Source organism: Balaenoptera acutorostrata, chromosome 7, assembly GCF_949987535.1.
Source record: "Balaenoptera acutorostrata chromosome 7, mBalAcu1.1, whole genome shotgun sequence".
In the NCBI taxonomy this organism is placed as follows: Eukaryota; Metazoa; Chordata; class Mammalia; order Artiodactyla; family Balaenopteridae; genus Balaenoptera; species Balaenoptera acutorostrata.
In genome coordinates this window covers 47,247,650-47,268,983 of record NC_080070.1, presented here as the reverse complement: position 1 = coordinate 47,268,983, position 21,334 = coordinate 47,247,650, and the positions used below count along the sequence as shown (strand labels likewise).

Genomic DNA, 21,334 nt, shown 5'->3' with positions numbered 1-21,334 from the left:
CTGATAACTTGGTGACCTGGGTAAATTTCTTCTCTGTTCCTGAAATGTGCCAGAATCCAGCCCAACTCAGGGAAGGAGAAATGTTGGACTTGGTTTTGGATCTTGCTCTAGCTGTGCACACTTCTGGCCAAGGATGTTTGCCAAAGCCTGTGGGGAGGGGTGCATACGGAAAGAGAGTTAAGCTGAGAAATCATCACCCTCAAAGAACAATGGTTCAGGAGGCGAGAGTACAACGTGTGTTCTCTCCAGCTCAACAGGCTGAGCCGATTGCTTTTCCAGGAGGATGCAGGGCCATCAGGGACCCCTCCCCTCCCAGTCCGTTCTCACCGGGCGATCCCTATCTTTGTCCAACCTTTGTCCAGCCCGGATGAGGGAGTCTTGGGTATGCAACCCAATTCCCAATTAAAGTTTTTCACTAGTTTCAGGAAGATAATTTATTTGGGCTGAATTGCTAAGGCAGATTGCTTTCACAGTATTCCAGGCAGAGCACTTTCTCACAGGAAATCTCAGACCAGGCAGTTCCAGTCAGGTTTTCCACATCCTTAAGAGAAAAGAGAGAGGAAAACAAAAAGATTCCTTTTATATGTTGACGGTCAACAGCTGGAGAACTGGCAACTGCCAGGTATAAAACTGAGATCTGTGCACCTTATGACTTCTTGTTATAACCCAGCCCTTAATGAGACCTCATGTTCTTTGATGGCTTAATTTTAAAAAGGCCTGTGGATGTGACAGCCCAGGGAGGTGGAGCGCTTCCTGAGGCTGGGACGTGGATCCCCTCGGGCTGAGCACTGGGAGGTGGAGACACTGGAGGAGCCCCCTTCCTCTCTCCAGAGCGCGGTTTCCTCATCTGTAAAACCAAAGGTTATGGCAGGTGACTCCTGAGTGCCTTCCAGGTCTAACTCACCATGATTCTGTACCTTGTCTTCATCTGAGGGAGCTTGGCTGAGCCTCTGCAGGAAGCCAAAGGGCAGGAAAGTCGAAAGAAGAAATCTTTTCTTCTCTGGAGAATGTTTTTAAAAGTTCTTTTTACATTAGTTTGCCGTCAGGGATCCACCTCACTAAGGCTTACCCCTCCTGAAGTTCAGTCTTTGATAAGAGCCTTTAAATCACAAGGGTTGTGCAGAGTCACCATTGGGAAGGCAGGGAAGGAACACGACACAGCACAGCCGTTCCTCCCAGGGTGCCTCCTAGGTGCATGCCAAGCGCACAGACGGCCAAACAGCGCCCGTGGGTGGGCGTGCGGTGGGCCCGAAGAGCTGAAACCCAAAATCACTGGAGGTGATGGCCCTTGCAGCTTCACAAAGATGATCCTGGTCAAAGGGAAGTTGAGACGTGAGACAATCAGTCTATTGCCAGATGATGCCAGTCTTCTCTGGCACGAGCTGGACCTGCGGCTCATCTGTCCGGTTTCGGTATGTCCATTGACAACTGCACAGCTCTCTGCTTCATTACCATCGAACCTTCTTGTTTATTCCAAAAGGATGTTCTGTTTGAAGCAGGGTAGTAGAAAGAGTGGTGAAACCTGGGTCAGGAAACCTGGACTCTGGCCCTGGGGTTGTCAGTTTCACTTGTCTCATTATACTGCCTCTAGCATATCTCTGGTATAGTTCTGAATCTCGTGGGATAATGGACATCCTCATCAGGCTACTGCCTCCAGTGGGGAAGCTTCCAAAGCTTCAGTGTTAGGATGCTCTGTAGGCTTCAAATATGTACATATCAAGTAAAGCAAAACCCTTCCCTTCCCTTGAGCTTGCTAAGTTTTTTTTTTTTAAAATTTATATGAGTATTTATTTTTATCAAATGCTTTTTCTGCATCTATTGAGATTGTTTTACATGTTTTCCCTCTTTTGGGGAACTTCTAGGTTTTCTAGGGAATTATTAGATTTTCTAATGTCAAAATATTCTTGCATACCTACTTGGTCAACATTTTTTTCAAACTCATGGCTGATGAAGTGGTCTTTTATTTTAGTTCATAGTTTTGCACTTACATTTACAAGTGTTAGGTTTTTGGAATCAAGGTTATACTTGCGTCATTAATCATCATCATCTCAGCTAACACATAGTAGTTACTCTGTCGGATACTATTCTCAGCATTAGATATATTAACTTGTTGAATTCTCACCACAAACGTTTGAGGTAGGACTGTTATTAACCATTTTACAGAGGTTCATGATGGCTAAGTTTTCATGTTGAATCGCTCCTTTTGTTATTCTGCAACAAGTAGGTTTATCACTAATAATGCTTTTTATCGGAAAGTTTATTTTTATCCAATAGCATTTAGCTACATTTGCATTTAAATGGTTGGCATACAAGTGATATATTTTTTCCCCATGCTTTACTGTTTTCCTTTGTGTCATGTATCATGTGAAACAGCATATTGCTAATTTAAAAAATCAATCTGAGTGTGTCTGTCTTTTAACTGGCAAGTTTAATTTATTCACCTTTATTATAGTTACTGATATACTTGAATTCATTTGTCCTGTTATATTTTGAACGTTGATTTTGCCATACTTTTACTTTCTTTTTTTCCTTTTTTTTTTTTTTTTAAAGATTTTATTTGATGTGGACCATTTTTAAAGTCTTTATTGAACTTGTTACAATATTGCTTCTGTTTTATGTTTTTTGGTTTTCGAGCTTGTACCCCCTGCATTGGAAGACGAAGTTTTAACCACTGGACCGCCAGGGAAGTCCCTTCCTTTCTTTTTTAACTTAACCATTTTAAAGTGAACAATCCAGTGGCATTTAGTGCATTCACAAATTTGTGTAACCACCACCTCTACCTAGTTCTAAGACATTTTCTTCTCTTCAAAGTAAAATCTCTTCCTATTAAGCAGTTTCTCCCCATTCCTCCCACTCCCAGCCCCCGGAAACCACCAATCCACAATATTTCACATAAATGGAATCATATGTGACCTTTTGTCTCTGGCTTCTTTCACTTAACATAATGGTTTTTTTGTTTTTGTTTTTTATAAATTTATTTATTTTATTTATTTTTATTTTTGGCTGCGTTGTGTCTTCGTTGCTCCTCACGGGCTTTTCTCTAGTTACGGCGAGCGGGGGCTACTCTTCGTTGCAGTGCGCGGGCTTCTCACTGCGGTCGCTTCTCTTGTTGCAGAGCACGGGCTGTAGGCACGCAGGCTTCAGTAGTTGTGGTGCATGGGCTTAGTTGCTCTGCGGCATGTGGGATCTTCCCGGACCAGGGCTCGAACCTGTGTCCCCTGCATTGGCAGGCGGATTCTTAACCACTGTGCCACCAGGGAAGCCCTAACTTAATGTTTTTGAGATTTATCCATGTTGTAGCATGTATCAGTACTTCAGTCTTTTTTATGGTGGATTAGTATTTCATTGTGTGATGTATAACATTTTGTTTATCCACTCATCCATTGGTGGACATTTGTGTTATTTCCACCTTTTGGCTATTGAGAATAGTGCTGTTATGAAGGTGTGTCCCTGTTTTCAGTTCTTTTGGCTATATACCTAGGAGTGGAATTGCAGGGTCATATGTTAATTCTATGTTTAACTTTTTGAGGAACTGCCAAACTGTTTTTCACAATGGCACTTTCTTGTGAATTAACTGATATGTGTTCTTTTTTCTTCTGCTTTCTGATTTGGAAGTTATATACTATCTTTTTTACTCTTTTAATGTTTACTCTTAAATTTTGATCATAATTGACTTAAAGTTTTAAGTTTAATCAATATCTCTACCCCGTCAAAAAATGCAGATTTTAGAAAACTTTAATTCTGATCATTTCCCCTTCCCAGGTTCCCTGTTTATTATTGTCTAGTATTATCCCTTTGTTTTCAACTCCCTCCAGATTAGTTGCTATTGTTATTATTTTTATTGTCAGCTCTTATTTAGGTTTATCTAAATGTTCACAGATTTCTTTTCTGCCATTGCTTGCTGCATCCTGCTCTTTCTTTCTGGGTTCAGTTTTCTTCTCCTGAAGTAATTCCCTTAGTCGTGCATTCAGTGAAGGTCTGTGATGGTAAACTTTTTTAGTCTTTGTCTGAAAATGTTTTCATTTTGTCCTTACCTTTAATATTTTGAATACTAAAGATGTCTTTTGTTAAAGTAATTGTTGTTTATGGATGATCTATCTACCTTTTCTCTAAGAGTTTTCTCATTGTCTTTGGTATTCTGGTAGTTTAAGATGACATATCTAGGTGTGCATTTACTTTCATGTGTATCATTTGAGACATTATGTTTCTCTGAGGATTCATGTCTGGTAGGTTCTTAGCAATTATCTTTTCAATAATCTCCTTTCTCACGTTCTCTTTATTCTTTCCTTCTGGAACTCCTTTTAGATGTATATTGGACTTAAAATTTTTTCCCTCCATGTCTCTTATTTGTTCTTTCATGTATTTCATCTCTCATCTGATTGAGTTGCATTCTGAGTAAATGTCATCTGATTGTTCCTAGTAATTTATTGTCTCTTCACTGTATCTAATCTCCTTTTTTAAGTTTACCATAAGTTTCCCCCAACTTTAAAAAAGTTCTAACCCATGGAAAAGTTGAAAAAATCGTACGTGAAACCTACCTTCTGCAATTCTAAGATTTTTTTTGCACTTGTTTTCTCTCTCCTCTTTTTCCCTCCCCCACATTTTTGATGATTGATTGAAAGTAAAATTCAGATATCATGGCATTTCACCCCTAACTATTTCCGCTTGCATCTCCTAAGGAAAAGAACATAACCACAGCACCATTATCACATCCAAGAAATTTCACATTGACTCAATAACATCTGCTAACATAAAGCCCATAATCAAATCTCTCCCAAATGGCTCCAAAGCGTTCTTTGAGACTTTAGTTTTTCAACCCAGGATCCATTTAAGGTTCACTCATATTTGGTTGCCACGTCTCTCTAATCTCTTTTACCCTCAAACAGTTTCCCTCCTTTTTCAGTTTTTCATGATGAATGTAGGCTTGGTGTCTCACAGAATGACCACATTCTAGATTTATCTGTTTCATTATTGGGTATATGTTAAACAGTTTTTGACAAGGACAGTACATATGTGATGTGGTGTACTTCCTGTTACATCACATCAGGAGCACAGTGATGTCAGTTCATTTTATTTTGGCTGGGTCAGTCTGTTAGGGTTTTGCCAATCTCTCTGTTATTGGAATTAATAAGGAATCTGTAACTTTCAGACCATATGAATATCCTGTGCCTCAGAAACCTTTTAACCCATGGTTTGAACATCCATTGGTGATCTTTTCCCATATTAGGAATTTATAAAATAGCGATTTTCTAACTTTTGTCATTTTATCATTCCTTTTCCATTTATTAGTTGACAGTGTTTTACAGAGAAGAGCTTTCTGTTATCTATCCCTGCTCTCCTTCCTCCTCTAGTAGCAGACTCGTGGATTTAAAAGATATGTATTTAATATGCTGTTATCCATCACCATCATTATATGCCCCAGAGTTTTCTTATTTCCGTGACTGTATTTGCTTTTCAGAGTTGCCCATTCTTTTCTCAGAGTGTCTGTTTCTTTTTGCATGATTTCCATTCCTTTTATAAAAAGTTCCCCTACTCTCTCTAATTACAGCCTCTTTTAGATTGCTGTTCTATTATCTCAAGTTCTTAGGAATCCTACTTGCTGTGTCAGTTGGCTTTCACTTATGGTGGATTGTTTTCTCACATATTTAACAGTTTTTCGTTTTGAGCATATTTTCAGTGGGACTTAAAAAAAAAAAAAACCCTCTCTCCCCCAGGAAATCTTGTGTGACCTGCTTTGTAGAAGTGCCCCTCCAGATAATTTTACATGGTGTGCTGGCATATCACTGGCTCGGGAAAATTTTATGTAAATTTCTTATGTTCTGGATTCTTGTGCTGCATGAGTGGGGTCAATCCACACTGGCTTCAGTGTTTCCATCAAATAGAATATATAGTAAGTGATCAATATCTTTCTTCTCATGGAATATCTTTCTTTTGTAATCATAACTAATTTAGCCAAGTATCCAGTGCCAAACACAGAGGAAGGAGCATCTCCTTGTCTGATTTTAAGGCTAAGAGCTGGTGAACTATTCTGAGTGTTGGGTGTGTAAGCAGTTGAGCATCTTCAAGAATAACGTGACCCAGGCACGTCAGACCTCTCAGAGCCCCTGCTCCTGGTCATGTTCCACAGCGAATGGTCTTGCTCAGGCTTTCCCCAAGGTACAGATGAGGCACCTGATACCCACAGAGGTAGGTGACTTGCCCAAGGTCACTCAGAGTCGGGGGATCAGAGGCAAGAACTCTGGTCTCTGAGTGGCTCTTTCTACCCACCCAAGACCCAGTTATCCAGGGATTGAGTCCTGGCCCTACGTAGCCCCCGACACCTGCGGTGCCCTGGCCCTTGCCCCTCCCTTGGGGGCACAAAGAGGAGCTTGGCTGGGAGGTGGAAACCTCAGACCCAGCAGGCAAGCGCGTGTTTACAGCCTGGCTCCCGAGGATTTATTAGATGCGCACTTTGACACATGTCTCCAGGTTATATGCACAATCGCATTTTTAAAAAGTGTTTTGAATCCTTGATTTATCTTTTTGTCATTGTTTTTCATAACAGTTTTCACTCAAAGGCAAGAACATGCTTTTAAACTGACCTTTTAAACTTTGTAATGCTTATGCCACAAAGGGACACATAAAAGGAACAATAGGGCATTCCCTAAGTGTGAGCATTACTGAAATCTCTTCTGGTGAAGAGGTCTATGGGAAACGGCACAAAGCATCTGAGCTGGGCTCTTGCAGCTGATGGATGGCCTCAGGGTGGACGTCTCATGACCGGGAAGAGGCCCAGCTGTACCCTACACAGCAGGAACATCGTCCCCACCCTCTCCTCACGGCTCGTGGCCATCCGCGTGCCCATGCGGCTTTGCCCTTGGGAGCCAAGGGGACAACTTGGGAGGTTTGGACTTTGTCTCCTGGTCCACAGGAAGCCGTGGAGGGTTCTGGGCAGGGAAAGGAAGCATAAAATAGAAAAAAGAGCAAAACAGAGCATTTGGAGCCAGTGGCCTGGGTTTGAGCCCTGGCTCTGGCACTTCTAAGCTGTGTGACCCATGTGAATCACCTAGCTTGTGTGAGGGTCACTCTGGTATTGGCACCCATGTATGGAGCAGTGACTCGGTGCTGGGCACGCAGGATACAGAGGCAATCAAGAGAACCTCACAGTCCTTTGTTCCTCCTTGATTGTTTCTCTTACTGTGTGTATTAGTTTCCCATGGCTGCTACAACAAATTACCACAATTTAGTGACTTAAAACAACATGAATTTATTATCTCACTGTTCTGGAAGACTGAAGTCTGAAATCAGTTCCACTGGGCGAAAGTCAAGGTGTTGGCAGGGCTAGTTCTTTAACAACTATAATCTGTTTCCTTGCCTTTTTCAGCTTCTAGTGACCACCCGCATTTCTCGGCTTGTGACCCTTCTTCTATCTTCAAAGTGCATCACTTCAACCTCTGTCTCCATCATCATCCTACCTCTCTTCTTCTGTGTCAGATCTCCTTCTGCCTCCCTACTATAAGGACACTTGTGATTAGGTTGCCCCCACCCGGATAATCCAGGCTGCTTTCTTCCATTTCAAGATCTTTAACTTAATCTCATTTGCAAAGTTCTTTTTGCCATAGAAGGTACCATTTTCCATTTCCAGGGATTAGGATGCAGATATCTTTAGGGACCATTTATCCAGCCTACCACAGCATGTCATATTGCAATTTATGTCTGTTTATTGTACACAACTGGGTCTCCCTGGGGCAGGGAGACAGACCTGCTGGACAGCTGCCACATGTTTGCTAAGTGAGTGAAGAAATGAATGACTGCATGCTTTGGATTTGAGAAGAAGGTAACATTCCAACGGGGCTGTAGAGGATGAGTGTGAGTTTGCCAAAGGATATTCTAGCTGGAGTGAACAGCTTGTGAAAAGGTGTGGAGGCGTGGGCTGAGAGGTTAGCGTGGAGGACATGCAGGTGGAGTGGGAGAGTGCAGAGGGAGGTGAGGCTGGGGTGGTAGGTAGTCAGGTCACAGGCAGCCCAGAGGGCACACTAATGGGCTTGGGTTTTGTCTTATGAGGAAGCAGTATATGTCATGGTTGCTGCCATTATCTTTGGAGTCATTGCTTAGCTTCAAATCCCTGTGCTGCCACTTATTCGCTGTGTAACTCTGGGGAAATTACGGGACCTCTCTGAGACTCAGTGCCCTGACTACTTCCTAAGGCTCTTTTGAGGAGCAGATGACTTTTGATGCTTGCAAAGCCCTTAGCACAGTGCCTGCAATAGTCAAAGGAATCAGAAAGTATTTGCCGCTATAATTGCCATCATTTTTATAAATATGATGTCTCTTGTTGATGATGATGTTGGGGAACCTTCGAAGAATTTCAGCCAGGCCGTGGCATGGTCAGATTTGCTTTCTGGAAAGATGCCTTTGACACTCATGTGAAGACGTGGGGACCAGCACGGGGTGGGGCATCACACGGGGGGTCAGGAAACCAGTTAGGGGGCTATGAGAATGATCTGGGTGAGAGACGAAGAGGCAGAGAGCAGGGATGGGTCCAAGAGAGATGTTGTCGCCATCGGGGTGTTCCAGAGATGTCTTTACTCCTGATGTTCCGGGCTCAAAATGGTTCAAGGTGGCTTTTAGAGACCATCTAGCACCTGCGCCTCAGTCCTTGCTTTTCAGACACCTTGCCTTAGTCTCTGGGTGAAATAGTGACACAGGGGACAGAAGGGATGGGACTCAGGTCCTCGGCTTTAGTGGCAGTGAGGATGGGGGTGGGGAGAGGTGTGGCTGGCTGGCGGAGGCTTCTGATGAAAGTGCAGCTCCTTATTGCTGGGCCCTGGGGAGGGGGGCACAGCGTCTGTGTTGACCCCCCTCCCCTCTACATCCTCCTGCTGCCCCTCCGTGCCTTAGCTCCTCTTTCCAGCTTGTTCTTTCACCATTCCCCACAAGAACACTTGCAGAATCCTGGTAGCCTGGGGCGTAGGAATTTTGTGGTTCTGAGTTGAGGATGAGGGGCTGCCTGGGAGGGTGGGGGAGGAGCTCTGTGTTCCAATGCCAGAGGAAGAAACCCGGAGTCCAGAGCAGTACGTGCTCAGGGATTCGGTACTGCGCGTCCTCCGTGGTCTTCCACTCACGCCCCTTCATACATCTTCAGGAGGAAGCCAATTCAATAGAACCTACCGTGGCAAGATTATGATTGTTACTTCAATCATATCTTAGCCTGCAAGGATGTTGGAGGAAAATATATTTCAATGCCACGTTCAAAAGAGCTGTCATTTTTAGCATTGTAAATAGATTTTTCAAGGGGGTGATGTAATGTTGTTATTTTTAATACATTCTTTTTAAAAAATGATTTTACTTTAGTTCAGATCGATGCATGCTGGAGGGAAAAAAGATCCCAAGAGAGCTGAAATACAGGTGGGCCATTTAAAGAAAGCTCTGTGTGCACACCTCTGAATTTACAAGTCAGGATCACAGTATGTATTCTTTGGTGCATTCTCGAGGTTTCTGATAAATGGCTGCTGATAGCTTTACAAGAAAGCTGGGAGAAAGGAAACAAACAAAAAAATGAGATAAGAAAATCTGTGCAGTGATTACAGGAACTTGATGTGTGTGTGTGTGTGTGTGTGTGTGCACGTGCACGTGTGAATGTGTTTCCCAGCAGTATTACAGTGGCGTCAGCAAATTAGCTTGCATTCGGTTCTCGGGAAGTGTCAAACTACAGGGTCCATCGTCCTATATTGGCTGGTGTGTGTGTGTGTGTACAGAATTGAAAAGCGCCCCAGAGGTGATTTGGTCCCATCCGATATGGAACCTGTGGCTCAGTGAGGGAGAGTGCTGGTGCAAGGCACACACAGAACAGCCTGGCCAGAGCTGGAGAGAACCCACCTCCTGAAGCCCCATCCAGTGCTCCTCCCACCCTTCTCTGCTGTTTGCATTTCTCTGTCATTCTCCTATGGTACATTGACATTTCCTTTTTTTTCTCCTAGGAGTAATCAGTTGCCAGCATCCAACAAGGTCGATGGTGAGCTGGGTGTGCTGCAGCTTGGTGGGTACCACTGGGGCCTCTGTGCTGTGCCCATTAGGGCCCAGGGGGTCTTCATTTGGTCTGCCTGGGAGGTAGTGGGTGGTAGCGCTCTCTGCTGGCCTGAGTGGGGGGCGGTGCTCCTTTCTTCCCACCTGACCTCAGGAAGGAGGGGCTGGCCCGGTGAGTAGAGCAGGCTTCTCTCTTTTTCGGTTGATGTCCAAATCCGTCTTCCACTGCCTATCTCTCCCAGAGAAATCCTATAAGAAGTCTGGACGTTTCTAGATCCACACTGGGAGAGAGGGGGCAGAAAAGCCTTTTCTGCATTTGGAGGTTCTTTTAGGGTTACTCAGAACCTATAGAAGTCTCTAGAAGACAGTGCTCAGTCAAAATATTAGTATATCTCTGCCTGGAGAAGCCCATCCTTTAAACATTTTCCCCCACGTATCCCTCAGGTGTAAGATACAAATCGTGAGGTGCATCAGTGCACAAACCTTGAGTGTTCAGCTCAGTGCCCTTTCACATGTGTGTACATCTGTGTACCTCCTCTGCAAGATCTAGATAAGACCATGTCCATCCACTCTTTCATTTTGAAGCCATCTTTTTTTTTTCTCTCTTTCTGGAATTCTCTACTCCCCAAAGACTGACGTGTTTGCAGGCCTTGGCAAAAGCCAAGAATAGAATAAAGGAGGACAACCAAGGACCAGACATGAAAGGACAAGGCTTGAGTGCCATTGACCTTTGCTCTCCTCCTGGAAGCCAGCAATTTACCTGTTGGACCATTTTGCCGTACAAGAGCTGAGAGCTGTTCACACCCTTTTCGTCTCCTTTTAAGCACTCCCTTTAACATGAAGGAAGAAAGCAGCTCGCCCTTTAGAAGTGACTTGTGTGAGACATGCTGTCTTGACAGTTTGCTTTGATGAAGTTGAAAGGCAGGGGCAGGCCTCCGAATGATGGAGGCAGGGGTTTGTTTATTCTGCTTAGTTCTCCTCAGAGGTAAGAGTTCCTCAGAGGTTTGGTTTGTTTTTTGTTTTTTGTTTTTTGTTTTTTTATTTTTGGCTGCGTTGGGTCTTCATTGCTGCGCACGGGCTTTCTCTAGTTGCGGCGAGCGGGGGCTACTCTTTGTTGCACTGTGCGGGCTTCTCATTGCGGTGGCTTCTCTTGTTGCGGAGCACGGGCTCTAGGCGTGTGGGCTTCAGCAGTTGTGGCACGTGGGCTCAGTAGTTGTGGCGCACAGACTCAGTAGTTATGGCTCACAGGCTCTAGAGCGCAGGCTCAGTAGTTGTGACGCACGGGCTTAGTTGCTCTGTGGCATGTGGGATCTTCCCGGACCAGGGCTCGAACCCGTGTCGCCTGCTTTGGCAGGCGGATTCTTAACCACTGCGCTGCCAGGGAAACCCCCTCAGAGTTTTAATCATCAGAAATGGCTGGTGGGATCATTTGGCCCACCCAGTAAGGGGCAGATTTCACTGGGCACACGGCTATGCAGAATGAAGCCCGGAGCCGGGAAGGGCTGGCATCCGAAGCCTTTCTGTGAAGCGCTTTAAGATTTTCTAATGAAAGCCATTCCTGTTTGGACATAAAGTGAAGCAGTTCCCGGCCTTGGGAACCCAGAGGGCTTCTATTGGGAGGAAGGCTTTTAGCAATTCTCTCAGAACCCAGCTGTTTGAAGTGTGTGTGCCTTTTCTGGAGGGAGGCCGACCCCTCTTTGCTGGTGGCTCAGCTGACGATTTAGAGAAGAGGACGGAGATAAAAGATAAGAGGGCATGCAACCAAGTCACCCAGAGAAAGGGGAAGAGAAGTTTGGGGTGGGGGGTCAGAAACAAGGAATAGCATTCCCTTCCCCATCCCAACTCATCTTTCTCTGGTTCAAGTCAGCAAACTTTGGTTAGCATTACATGCCTGGGCACATACAGGGCTGTCGAAGCACTTTTCATCACCGTGATGAAAAGTGGCCTTGCCTTCTTGGAGGGTGGGGCTGGCTGAGACGAAGGAATAGAGGTGAGTCACCCCTGATAGCAACACGCAAAGCGGATGACCAGCAGCTCCTCACTGCTTCAGGAGGTGAGTAGGCCAAGTCTGTGGTGGCTTCCAGAAGTTTCCATAGTGAGGTGGCATTTAGACTGGGCTTTGACGGATGAGCAAGGTCTTGTCAAGCAGAGATGTGAAGCGAACGATGTTTGAGGCCATCTCTGGATGTGCATGGAGGATGGATTTTAGGGGCAGGAGTCTGCATGTTTGGGAGACCCTGGTGAGGGTCTCTTGGAATAGTCCAAAGAAGAGGTGCTTGGGGCCCTGTTCTATCTGGGGAAATCCTGTAGGTATTTCAAGACCCTGATCAAATATTTACCTCTTAGGGGAAGCTTCCCTGACCCTTTAAGGCAGAATTATTTGCCTCTTCCCCTCTGCTCTTATAACCTTTGCACCCGTCTCCATTTTAGCACTAACGTCATGTTCTTTGCTTGGGGCTCTGTCTCCCCCTCTAGGCAGTGAGCTCCTTGAAGGCAGGGGTGGTGTTTTCACCATCTCTGGACCTCCTCCGCCCCACATAACCAGCGGCACATCATGCGTGTTCAGTAAAGTGCTTGATGAACAAATAGAAAAATGACAGCACATTCCTGTCACAGTGGGGAGAGAGAGGGCGGGGGGCAGCATATGAGGATTCTGCAGGCAGGATAATCTGGAGGCTGGAGCAGCGTGGCGCGTGGGAGAGGGTTGAGGTTTTGGCCTGGGTCCCTGGTGGAGGGTTGGGGAGATGGAGTCTTATCAAAATGGAAGCCTGGAAGGATTCTGTGCTGAGAATCCTGAGTCCGGGGCATTGGGGCACTTCCAGGAGAAGATATCTTGCAGTCAGTGTGAAGTACTGGGTGGGAACCTGGAAAAAGAGATATACGGGCCTCTATTAAGTACTACCAAGTATATGTATATGTTTTCCTCCAAAGGGTAAATAAAATGGTATGGGAAACAAAATCCCTTGCTTCTTTTCAACCAGACATTTACACCAGGGCCTTAAAAATAGCATTTTCAAGCCACTGGCGTTTGCAGCTGGTTTTGTCTGCTTGGCCAACATGTCATGCCGGAGTGCTTTGTTTTCCTTTGCACGGCCATCCCTCCACATCTGGACCTGCCTCATGGTCCCGAACCAACTCCCTGCACAGGCGCCAGCTGCCTCCTGGCAAAAACCGAGGGAGGCTGCCTCTTCCTGGGGGCTCCATCAGTCAGCTGCCCTTGGGCCCCCAGCCTCCAGCCTCAGACTTAGTTCATGGGGCTCAAGCAGAGCACGTTTCAGCCCTGGTTCCCTTCAGGACAGCCTTAGACTAAACAGAAGCCTCCAAATAGGCTTAAATCCTGCCCGCTCTGGGCCTCCAGGAAGCAGTCTGGCTGAGGCATCACAAGGACCCTTCAGGGCCTGGCGGAATCACTCAGTTACTCTCCCGCTCTGTTCTGGCCCTCAGATGCCTGGGATTGGATTAATCACACATCTCTGTTACTTAATTAACATTCTCAGTATTGATCTTTGCGAAGCCCGCTCATTGGTCTCCCTCTTGCCTTTCCTTCCTGATTTCCCTTTAGCCTCATGCTACACTCCCATGACCCTTGTCTCCATAAGCAACCACTCTCATGTATTTAGGGATTCCTTTTTGCTTGTGTATGTTCTTGCAAAAATGTTTAGTGTTGTTTTGTGTGCATGTGTTTATAATGGATGTAAAATCGTGTTGTGTTATGCATCCCATTTGCTTTCTTACTTTCTCTACCCAGAGCCATGTTTTCAAGACCCGTGTGTGTTGCTGGGTGAACATCTGGTCTTTATTTCAGGTGTTTTTGTAAGGCCATGGTCACAGGGTGGCTTTTTTAGAGACCCTAACTAAGAAAGGTTCTCATTTAAATTCCAGACTTGTTTAAAAATTTTGTTTCACCCTAAAGGTAAAATCTGTCTGCGTTTCAGTGGGCCGAGCCTCTAGGAGTTGGCCTCGTGCTGTGCCTGGTCCTTCTCCAGGGGAGAAAAGGCGGCTGTAGAATAAGATTTATGGCACGTGTTCTGGGGATGTTGGCCTTTGCACACCGTCTCAGATGATGCGGGGCAGGGACTGTGACATTTTTATAGTCCCAGATGCACAGAAGTATGGCAGGCACTGTTGATTTCTATACAGTGTGGCGTGCTTTTTAAATAAGCATTTAACCTTGGGGAAAGGGGGGTGGAAAAAGTCTCCAGAGGCTCTCTGGAGACCGGCCTGCCCAGCTTTGCCAGCGTAATTGCCGTGGGTTGTTTTCACTTGGGTCCTGCATCTGAGGGTTCTGGTAGATGCTGCGGCAGTGGGTATAATGGCGAGAGGCAGCCTCACCCGGCTGGGAAGGCACAAGCTGGTGCTGTCGACACCCACGCTGGGACCCTCTCTGGGCCTCAGTCCCCCCAGCTTTGGGAATGTGACTTAGTGTCCCTTCTGGCTGGAGGTCCAGGGAGGTCTGACCGGCAGGATGGCAGAGCAATTAGCAGTTGGCCTGGGTTTATATTCTATCTCTGCAACTTTCCATCTGTGTGACTTCTGGTCAGTTACTTAACTTCTCTAAGCCTCAGTTTCCTCATCTTTAAATGGGGATGATGATAGTTACTCTCTCGTGGAGCGGTTCTGGGGCTTAGATGATAAAACACAGATGGTAAGTAAATGAAAGCCACAATAGTGATCATCTATTATAACTGTTATTATTCTCTCAGGAAGGGCGGCATTGTCTTTCCTAATTCCGCCCTCTTCATGTTTGTCCTCAGGGGGACAGATCTGTGGGTCACATCCACCTTTTGTAAGAATTGTGTCTGAGCCAGGCTTTTCTGGGCCTGACTCGACAGCTTAGGCCTAGGCCCTTGTTTCTGCATGTCCACAAGCAGAGCTTTCTAGTGGACTGATAGCCAGGTCCCATCTGCCAGCATCCTTGGACCAGCATGGGGTGACAAGGAGCAAGGGCTCTCACTCTGCCTTTTTCCTTCTGATGAAGGCTTGGGAGCCTCGGCGGGGACGGGGGGTGGATGGTGGAGGAGACCTCCTCTCATTCCAACCACCTCAAGACTCATCAGTGTCCTGGGTGTTAAACGGCTTCCTAGTCTGTTGTCTGTGAGTCATAACAAGGAGCTCACGTGGCCACGGTTTTCTTTCAGAGGATGTGGAGGATGAAATGGTAAGGGAAGAAGTCATCCTGTCTCCCGTCCCATCAATGCTCAAGCTGCAAGTAGAGTCAAAGCCCATCGACCTCTCAGTGGCAAAGGTAGGCGTCAGTTGAAAAGTGCGAGGTGATGTGTCTGGATTTGAGTTGGTGTGGATGAGGTGATTTTCATCTCTCTGGCTCCATTCATCCCGTTATAACCTCTCAGTCACTGTTAAAATGGAAATTTGAGTGTGATATGGAAGAAAACCTGAACGGAGGGAAAGTCAGGAAAACGAGGGCCTAGTCCCGGCATCTCCCTCTCCTTCTCTGAGACAAAAGGTGAGGATACAACCTCTTCCCATTCAAACATTCCAGGATCCAGCTTTTCTTTTGGTCCAGAGCTCTGCTTCACCATGTCCGCAACCGGTAACTCCAGGGTTGCGATGGGAACGGGATAATTGTCCTCATTAGCTTGACTGCTCCTGCACTGGTCCCCTGAGCTGGGCTCAGGCTGGGCTGCAGTGAGGGAAGGACAGGGAAGTGTTACCAATTCCTCAGCGCCACCTGGGTTCCCACCAGTGACCTCCTGGGTTCCCACCAGTGACCTCCTGGGTTCCCACCAGTGACCTCCTGGGTTCCCACCAGTGACCACCTGGGTTCACACCAGTGACCTCCTGGAGTCACAGGACTTCGGGAGCCGGTTCCTGGCCTTAGCAGCCTCCTCTGCGGGGATGTCCTGGATTCCTCACCATCTCTGCTGCCACAGGGCCTCGCCCTTCTCCATGGCCGGCGGTTCCTGCGGGATGGAATGCTGCTCCTGCTGTCCTCCACTGGCTTTTCAGCCAGGATCCAGGAGGGAAAAATAAAACTCCTGGGGACACAGCTGACCCTGTTCTCTTCCTACTTACCGAGTATTTACTCAGCACGCAGGTGAAAAGTCAAAGGTTTTTCTAGAGGTTTCGTCCCTCCCCATCCTTCTCCTCCTTTTCCCTTCCTTCTTTTGAAACCACAGGGAGAGGGTCAGACCCAGTTAAGTGGCCCCAAGCCTGGGAGTAAGTGCTCTGGTTGCCTGTAGCCACAGGGCCATGATTCTCTGCAGTGGGTACTGCTGTCTTGGGAAGGCTCCTCAGAGGCCTCTAAAGACCACCCAGTAGTAGCATCTCCAAAAGCAGCTGAAAAAACCGAGGCCCACACAGAGAAAGGAGGACCCAGGACACATGGTGTCCACAGCAAGCAGGACCCAGGTTTCCAGGCTCATAACCCTGTGACCTGGCAACCATACTGTGCCTAGCTGGGAGCTGTCATTCTGTGACTGAGAGAATAGACATGGGCTTCAGCCAGAAAACTCAAGGTCCTATAGTTTCTAGGCTCTTGGGAAACTCAGTCCAAATACATGGATGACTGTAGTTGGTGCAAGAAGGGGAAGCAAGCCCTGACAGATGAATTTACCCACCCCTCTCTCCTGGTAAGGTTTACAGATATTCCAGAGGTAAGACCCTGAGGGTCCATTTTCTCTTTCCTCAAATATGAGAAGAATGGGTTTGCAAAATAAAAACAAAATAGATTACCCTGCTGGAAAACAGACTACCCTGCTAGAATTCAAGACCAGCTCCTGTGGGAATGCAAACACCCAGCAGTGTACTGTTGTTTGCTTTTAAAACAACCAATACAGTTCTCTCTTCTTTTGACAGGACATAAAGACCATTCTGTTTGGTTCCAGCTTTTGCTGTTTCAATGAAGAGTGGAAACTTCAGAGTTTTTCCTTTAACGACTCAGCGTCATTAAAATATGGCATCGTGCAGAACAAGGCAGGTTGTTTTTAAAGTGCCCCCAGGGACCCTGCTGTGGGCCTATCATGGACAGGGGCACACGTCCCCCAGTTTGGTAAATCCTGTGGGTGTTGCCTGCGCCAGCCCCTCATTTGCTGAGTTGTCCCCCAGGGCAGGAACTTCACGTGTGGCTGGCAGAGCAGAGCGGGGCAACGTGACCGCTGCCGTGAGGGGTGCATGATGCTGGCGGGGAGAGGGAGCAGGAGGGGGCCCTGTGTCCAGTCAGGGGTACCAGAGAGGGTCCTTAAGCTAAGTATTGAGAGATGATTTTGCAGGTGGAGCTGGAGAAAGGACACTGGAGGCAGGGGGCAGCATGAACAAAGGGAGGCTGTGTGAAAACACAGGGACTGCAGGAAGGGGCAAAAGTCTCAAGCGTGAGGACCAGAAGTGTGCGGGGAGGATATGATAAAAGACAGGGAAATGTAAGTAGATTGTGGCAGGATTTGAACATGGCTTATACACAGTTGCCAAGATACACATTTTCAGGGCCAGAAGATACTGTAAAATCTGGCAGCTTATCCAGGTTCCGTTTCTCAAGCCCCAGGAGCCTCCCCCTGCCCCACACTGCCTGAGGAAGAACCCCAAGACCACCCACTTCTGCCCCTAACTTGGCCAAGTCAGCACATCTTCTTGCACCCCGAGTTCGAGGGCACCCACGGCCCCTGCTCTGACAGTCCTTGTACTTGTTGATGCCTACAGGGGTGAGCTCCTCAAGGAGCCCTCTCCCTCCAAGACACACCTACTAGGTGCTGAGGCAGGCCACCGGCCGGGGAACAAGATTGCTTATACAAGCGGAGGCTGCCCAAGGGGCTCGCTTCTAGCTGAGATGGTCAGGGAAGCCTTCCTGGAGGAGGAGGCCTTTAGGATGGGCCTTGAAGGCTGGGTAGACAATTGACACCGTCAGCCTGTGGACACGGAAACACGTCTCTGGATGCCTGGACACCCATGGTGACAGCCCCTGACGGGTTGTGAAGAGTCACTTTCCCCCCATCACACACCACAGACTTTGCTCCTTCCTCTAGCGACGGGCACCTGGCCCTCTGTCACCCCCTCTCTGTGACTCAGGGCCAGCACTTCACAGAAGTAGTTGCCATGCAGGAGACCCCTGTTTGAGGCTCTGTAACCTGTTGGAGGAGGCTGGTTCTGGAGGAGCAGGTGGCCCTGCCCTGGGTCAGTTCTCACAGGCACTGACGCGCATCCTTCTTTGCAGGGTGGTCCCTGTGGGGTTCTGGCAGCTGTCCAAGGCTGTGTCCTACAGAAACTCCTGTTTGAAGGAGATAGCGGAGCTGACTGTGCTCGGTAAGTCGGCGCTCATTCCGGCAATAGCTTCTCTTCCCAAGGCTTCTCCTCACTGTCCAGAAAAAATAAGCAAGGAAATGTGTGTTTGTTCCCTGATATTTCCCGTCTTCTGGAAAGGGAAACGGTGGCTGGCTAACAGGGCCAGTGCTGACCAGTTTAAATGACCTGCATGCCATTTGTTTCTAAGAGTAGGGAGGCTTGTTAAGTCCTGTGCCACATGGGAAGTGGCAGTTGGAACAGCACTGAAACTCAGGCCACCCCCTCCTCAGGAGTGGAGCACAGCAGCCCCCCAAACCCCGTCCACACCCAGGTCAGCCTGCTGACCCCTCCGCTGAGCCCAGGTCTCCCCTCCCTCCCCTCGTTCCCCCACCTCTGCTAACAGCCATCCCCACGCGGTCCAGCCAGACCTGCAGGATACGGCTTCCTCCCCTCGGCCATTCTTTCTCCACCTCACACACTGAGTGTTTGCACACAGCCCCTCCTTCTCATCCTCACTCCCTCCACAGACATTTCTGGAACATTCTCTCTGTGCGGGTACCAGTGATTCAGAGAGGAATAGATGCATTCTCTGTTCTCCAGAGTGCTCTGTGAGGTTGAGGGATGGAGAGAACTCCACAGTCCTACCTTGTGGTTGGTGCTCAGATAGAAGGATTATCGAGGGGCTACCCAAGGCTGGGGCCAGCTCGGCCAGTTTGAGGAGGCAGCCCTCTTACCTTAACCAGTAACTGTGTGCCCAGTGGCACTGAGTCACCCTCAGATTTACAGAACTTCTGGCACTTGTCTTTTTTTCTTTTTTAGTTCAACTCTAATATACATACAGAAGAGTACACAACTCAAAAAAGGGCACAACTCATGTATGTTCTGCTTAATGAATTATTGCAAAATCACACACCCATGAACACAGCACCCAGATCAAGAAAGAAAATATTTCCAGCTCCCTGGAAGCATCCTCCTGCCCAGTAGATATCGCCGTTCTCTTCTCCAAAGTTGTGATTAAGCGGATTTGAAAATCACAGCTTAGTTTTGACAATTCCTGAACTTTAATTAAAGGGACTTGCCTTTTTTTTTTTTTTTTTAAAGACAGCAAGGCCCACCCACCATTTATTCACGTTCAAATTCCTGGGAAAGACACTAGTTCCCCAGACATCCAGCCAAGCTTGTACAAACGAGACACACTTTACCAGCTTAGAGGATGTGGCCTTAGACAGGATCCGAGTGAAGGTGGCTTTTCATGCTTGGCATTTTAGAATTTGTCCGATAATATGATTTGTCTAATTACTTTACAAAGTAACAATCAAGGTGCTTGGTTTCAAGCTGAAAGGTGCTAACCGTAAGCATAGCATAACTGCAGCCGGAAGCCCAGCGACACAACATTTGCACAGCAAGGGCTGACCTTGTCCTGTTCTTCTCCCCAGTGCCTGCTCCGGAGTCCAGTCCAGCAAAGTGCGGCCCGCACAGTGAGTGTCCGATGGTCAGGGACGCTCCTGGCTGGCTGGCTGGCTGGGACTGGCTAAGCGAGGGACCTCTGGCTGCCTGCCCTCTAAGGGTGCAGGGACCCTCTCCGAGCACATAGACACCTCCACCCCTACCTTCCCTCCTTGCGCTGCAGAGAGGCGCACAGGGAGGACTTAATAGGCACTTGGAGGGCGTGCGGGCCTCAACAAGGCAGCTGTGGCCTTGCGCTCATGGCACCTACGACTGAACACGAGAGCCAGGTGAACAGGAGGTCCCAGGGGGACGTGCAGGGAGCTCAGGGCCCACCCGGACGTGAAGAGGGTCAGGCAGGCTTGCTGGAGGAGTGACTTTTTTTTTAAAATTTAATTAATTTATTTATTTATTTTTGGATGTGTTGGGTCTTAGTTTCTGTGCGAGGGCTTTCTCCAGTTGCGGCAAGCGGGGGCCGCTCTTCATCGCGGTGCGCGGGCCTCTCACTATCGCGGCCTCTCTTGTTGTGGAGCACAGGCTCCAGACATGCAGGCTCAGTAGTTGTGGCTCACGGGCCTAGCTGCTCCACGGCATGTGGGATCTTCCCAGACCAGGGCTCGAACCCGAGTCCCCTGCACTGGCAGGCAGACTCTCAACCACTGCGCCACCAGGGAAGCCCAGGAGTGACGTTTTAATCTTACTGAGATCCAGAGGATGAGCAGGGCTCGTGACTGGCTTCACACACGCCCTGGCACAGGCTTGTTCCTCCCTCGATTTCTCCTTTCCCAGCAAATCCCTCAGCCTCCTTCCCTGGCTCCTCACGCGCAGAGGCCATGGCCTCAGGGCCGCCTTCCCCGACCTCCCCAGACGCTGCCTGCAAGGGCCCCACCATTGGATGCCCTTTTTATCCAAGTCATTACCTGTCCATTTTCTGTGCCCCAGAGCACAAGCCCCCTGAGAACAGGGGCCTTCCTAAGCTGCCTGGGCTGTAGCCCGTCCCTGGCATCCAGCCCCAGGCCTAGTGCACAGATGAGGCCCTCGGAACTTTTGTTGAATGAAACATATGAAACATATGACAAACATATGAGTTATCCAGACTGACTGGGAGGGGAGGGGATAGTATTCCAGTAAGGAGAACAACATGTGCAGAGGCCCGAGGGCAGGGAGTGGAGCTGAGAGTCGCCTGGGGTGGCCAGGGCAGAGTGTAGGCGGCAGGGCGAGACCCAGGCCAGGCTGCCAGAGGGCCCTCAGGGCCCATTGGCTTGCTCAGGTCAAGCCTTGGCCTTGGCCCTTGTGGGAGGTGTTTGATAATTCATTTCAGCCCCACATCCCTTCAGAACTGCTTTTGAACTTGGACTTTGGACTTCTTGGAGGAAGTTGTAGATCATTTCCCAACAGTCAGGAAGGGGTGTATAAGTTGGTTCCCGGAAGGGCCGTTTCTGCCCAGGGCACAAGGCAGGCTTGGCTCCTTGTCACCCGCCCTACAGCCCCACTAAGGGGATGTGACAGCCTCTGGATCCCCAGGCACGTCCTCGGGAGAGAGTTCTGCTCGCCACACCTGAGAGGGGAGCTAGGGCTTGGAAGGCAGAAAGCCATTCAGGCTGGGGGCCCAAGACGGGCTCTGGGTAGAAAGAAAACTGTACCAGCTGTG

General features: G+C 48.0%; 1 protein-coding gene across 1 annotated transcript in view; it reads left to right on the top strand.

Moving 5' to 3' along the window:
- MINDY4 (MINDY lysine 48 deubiquitinase 4) overlaps positions 1-21,334 on the top strand; it is a 104,527-nt gene that overhangs the window by 46,618 nt on the left and 36,575 nt on the right. Inside the window, exons 6-9 of the mRNA XM_007175248.2 lie at positions 9,960-10,018; positions 15,144-15,250; positions 16,822-16,938; positions 18,170-18,258. Coding sequence (XP_007175310.2) covers positions 9,960-10,018; positions 15,144-15,250; positions 16,822-16,938; positions 18,170-18,258 — 372 coding nt within the window. The remainder of the gene's footprint in view (positions 1-9,959; positions 10,019-15,143; positions 15,251-16,821; positions 16,939-18,169; positions 18,259-21,334) is intronic.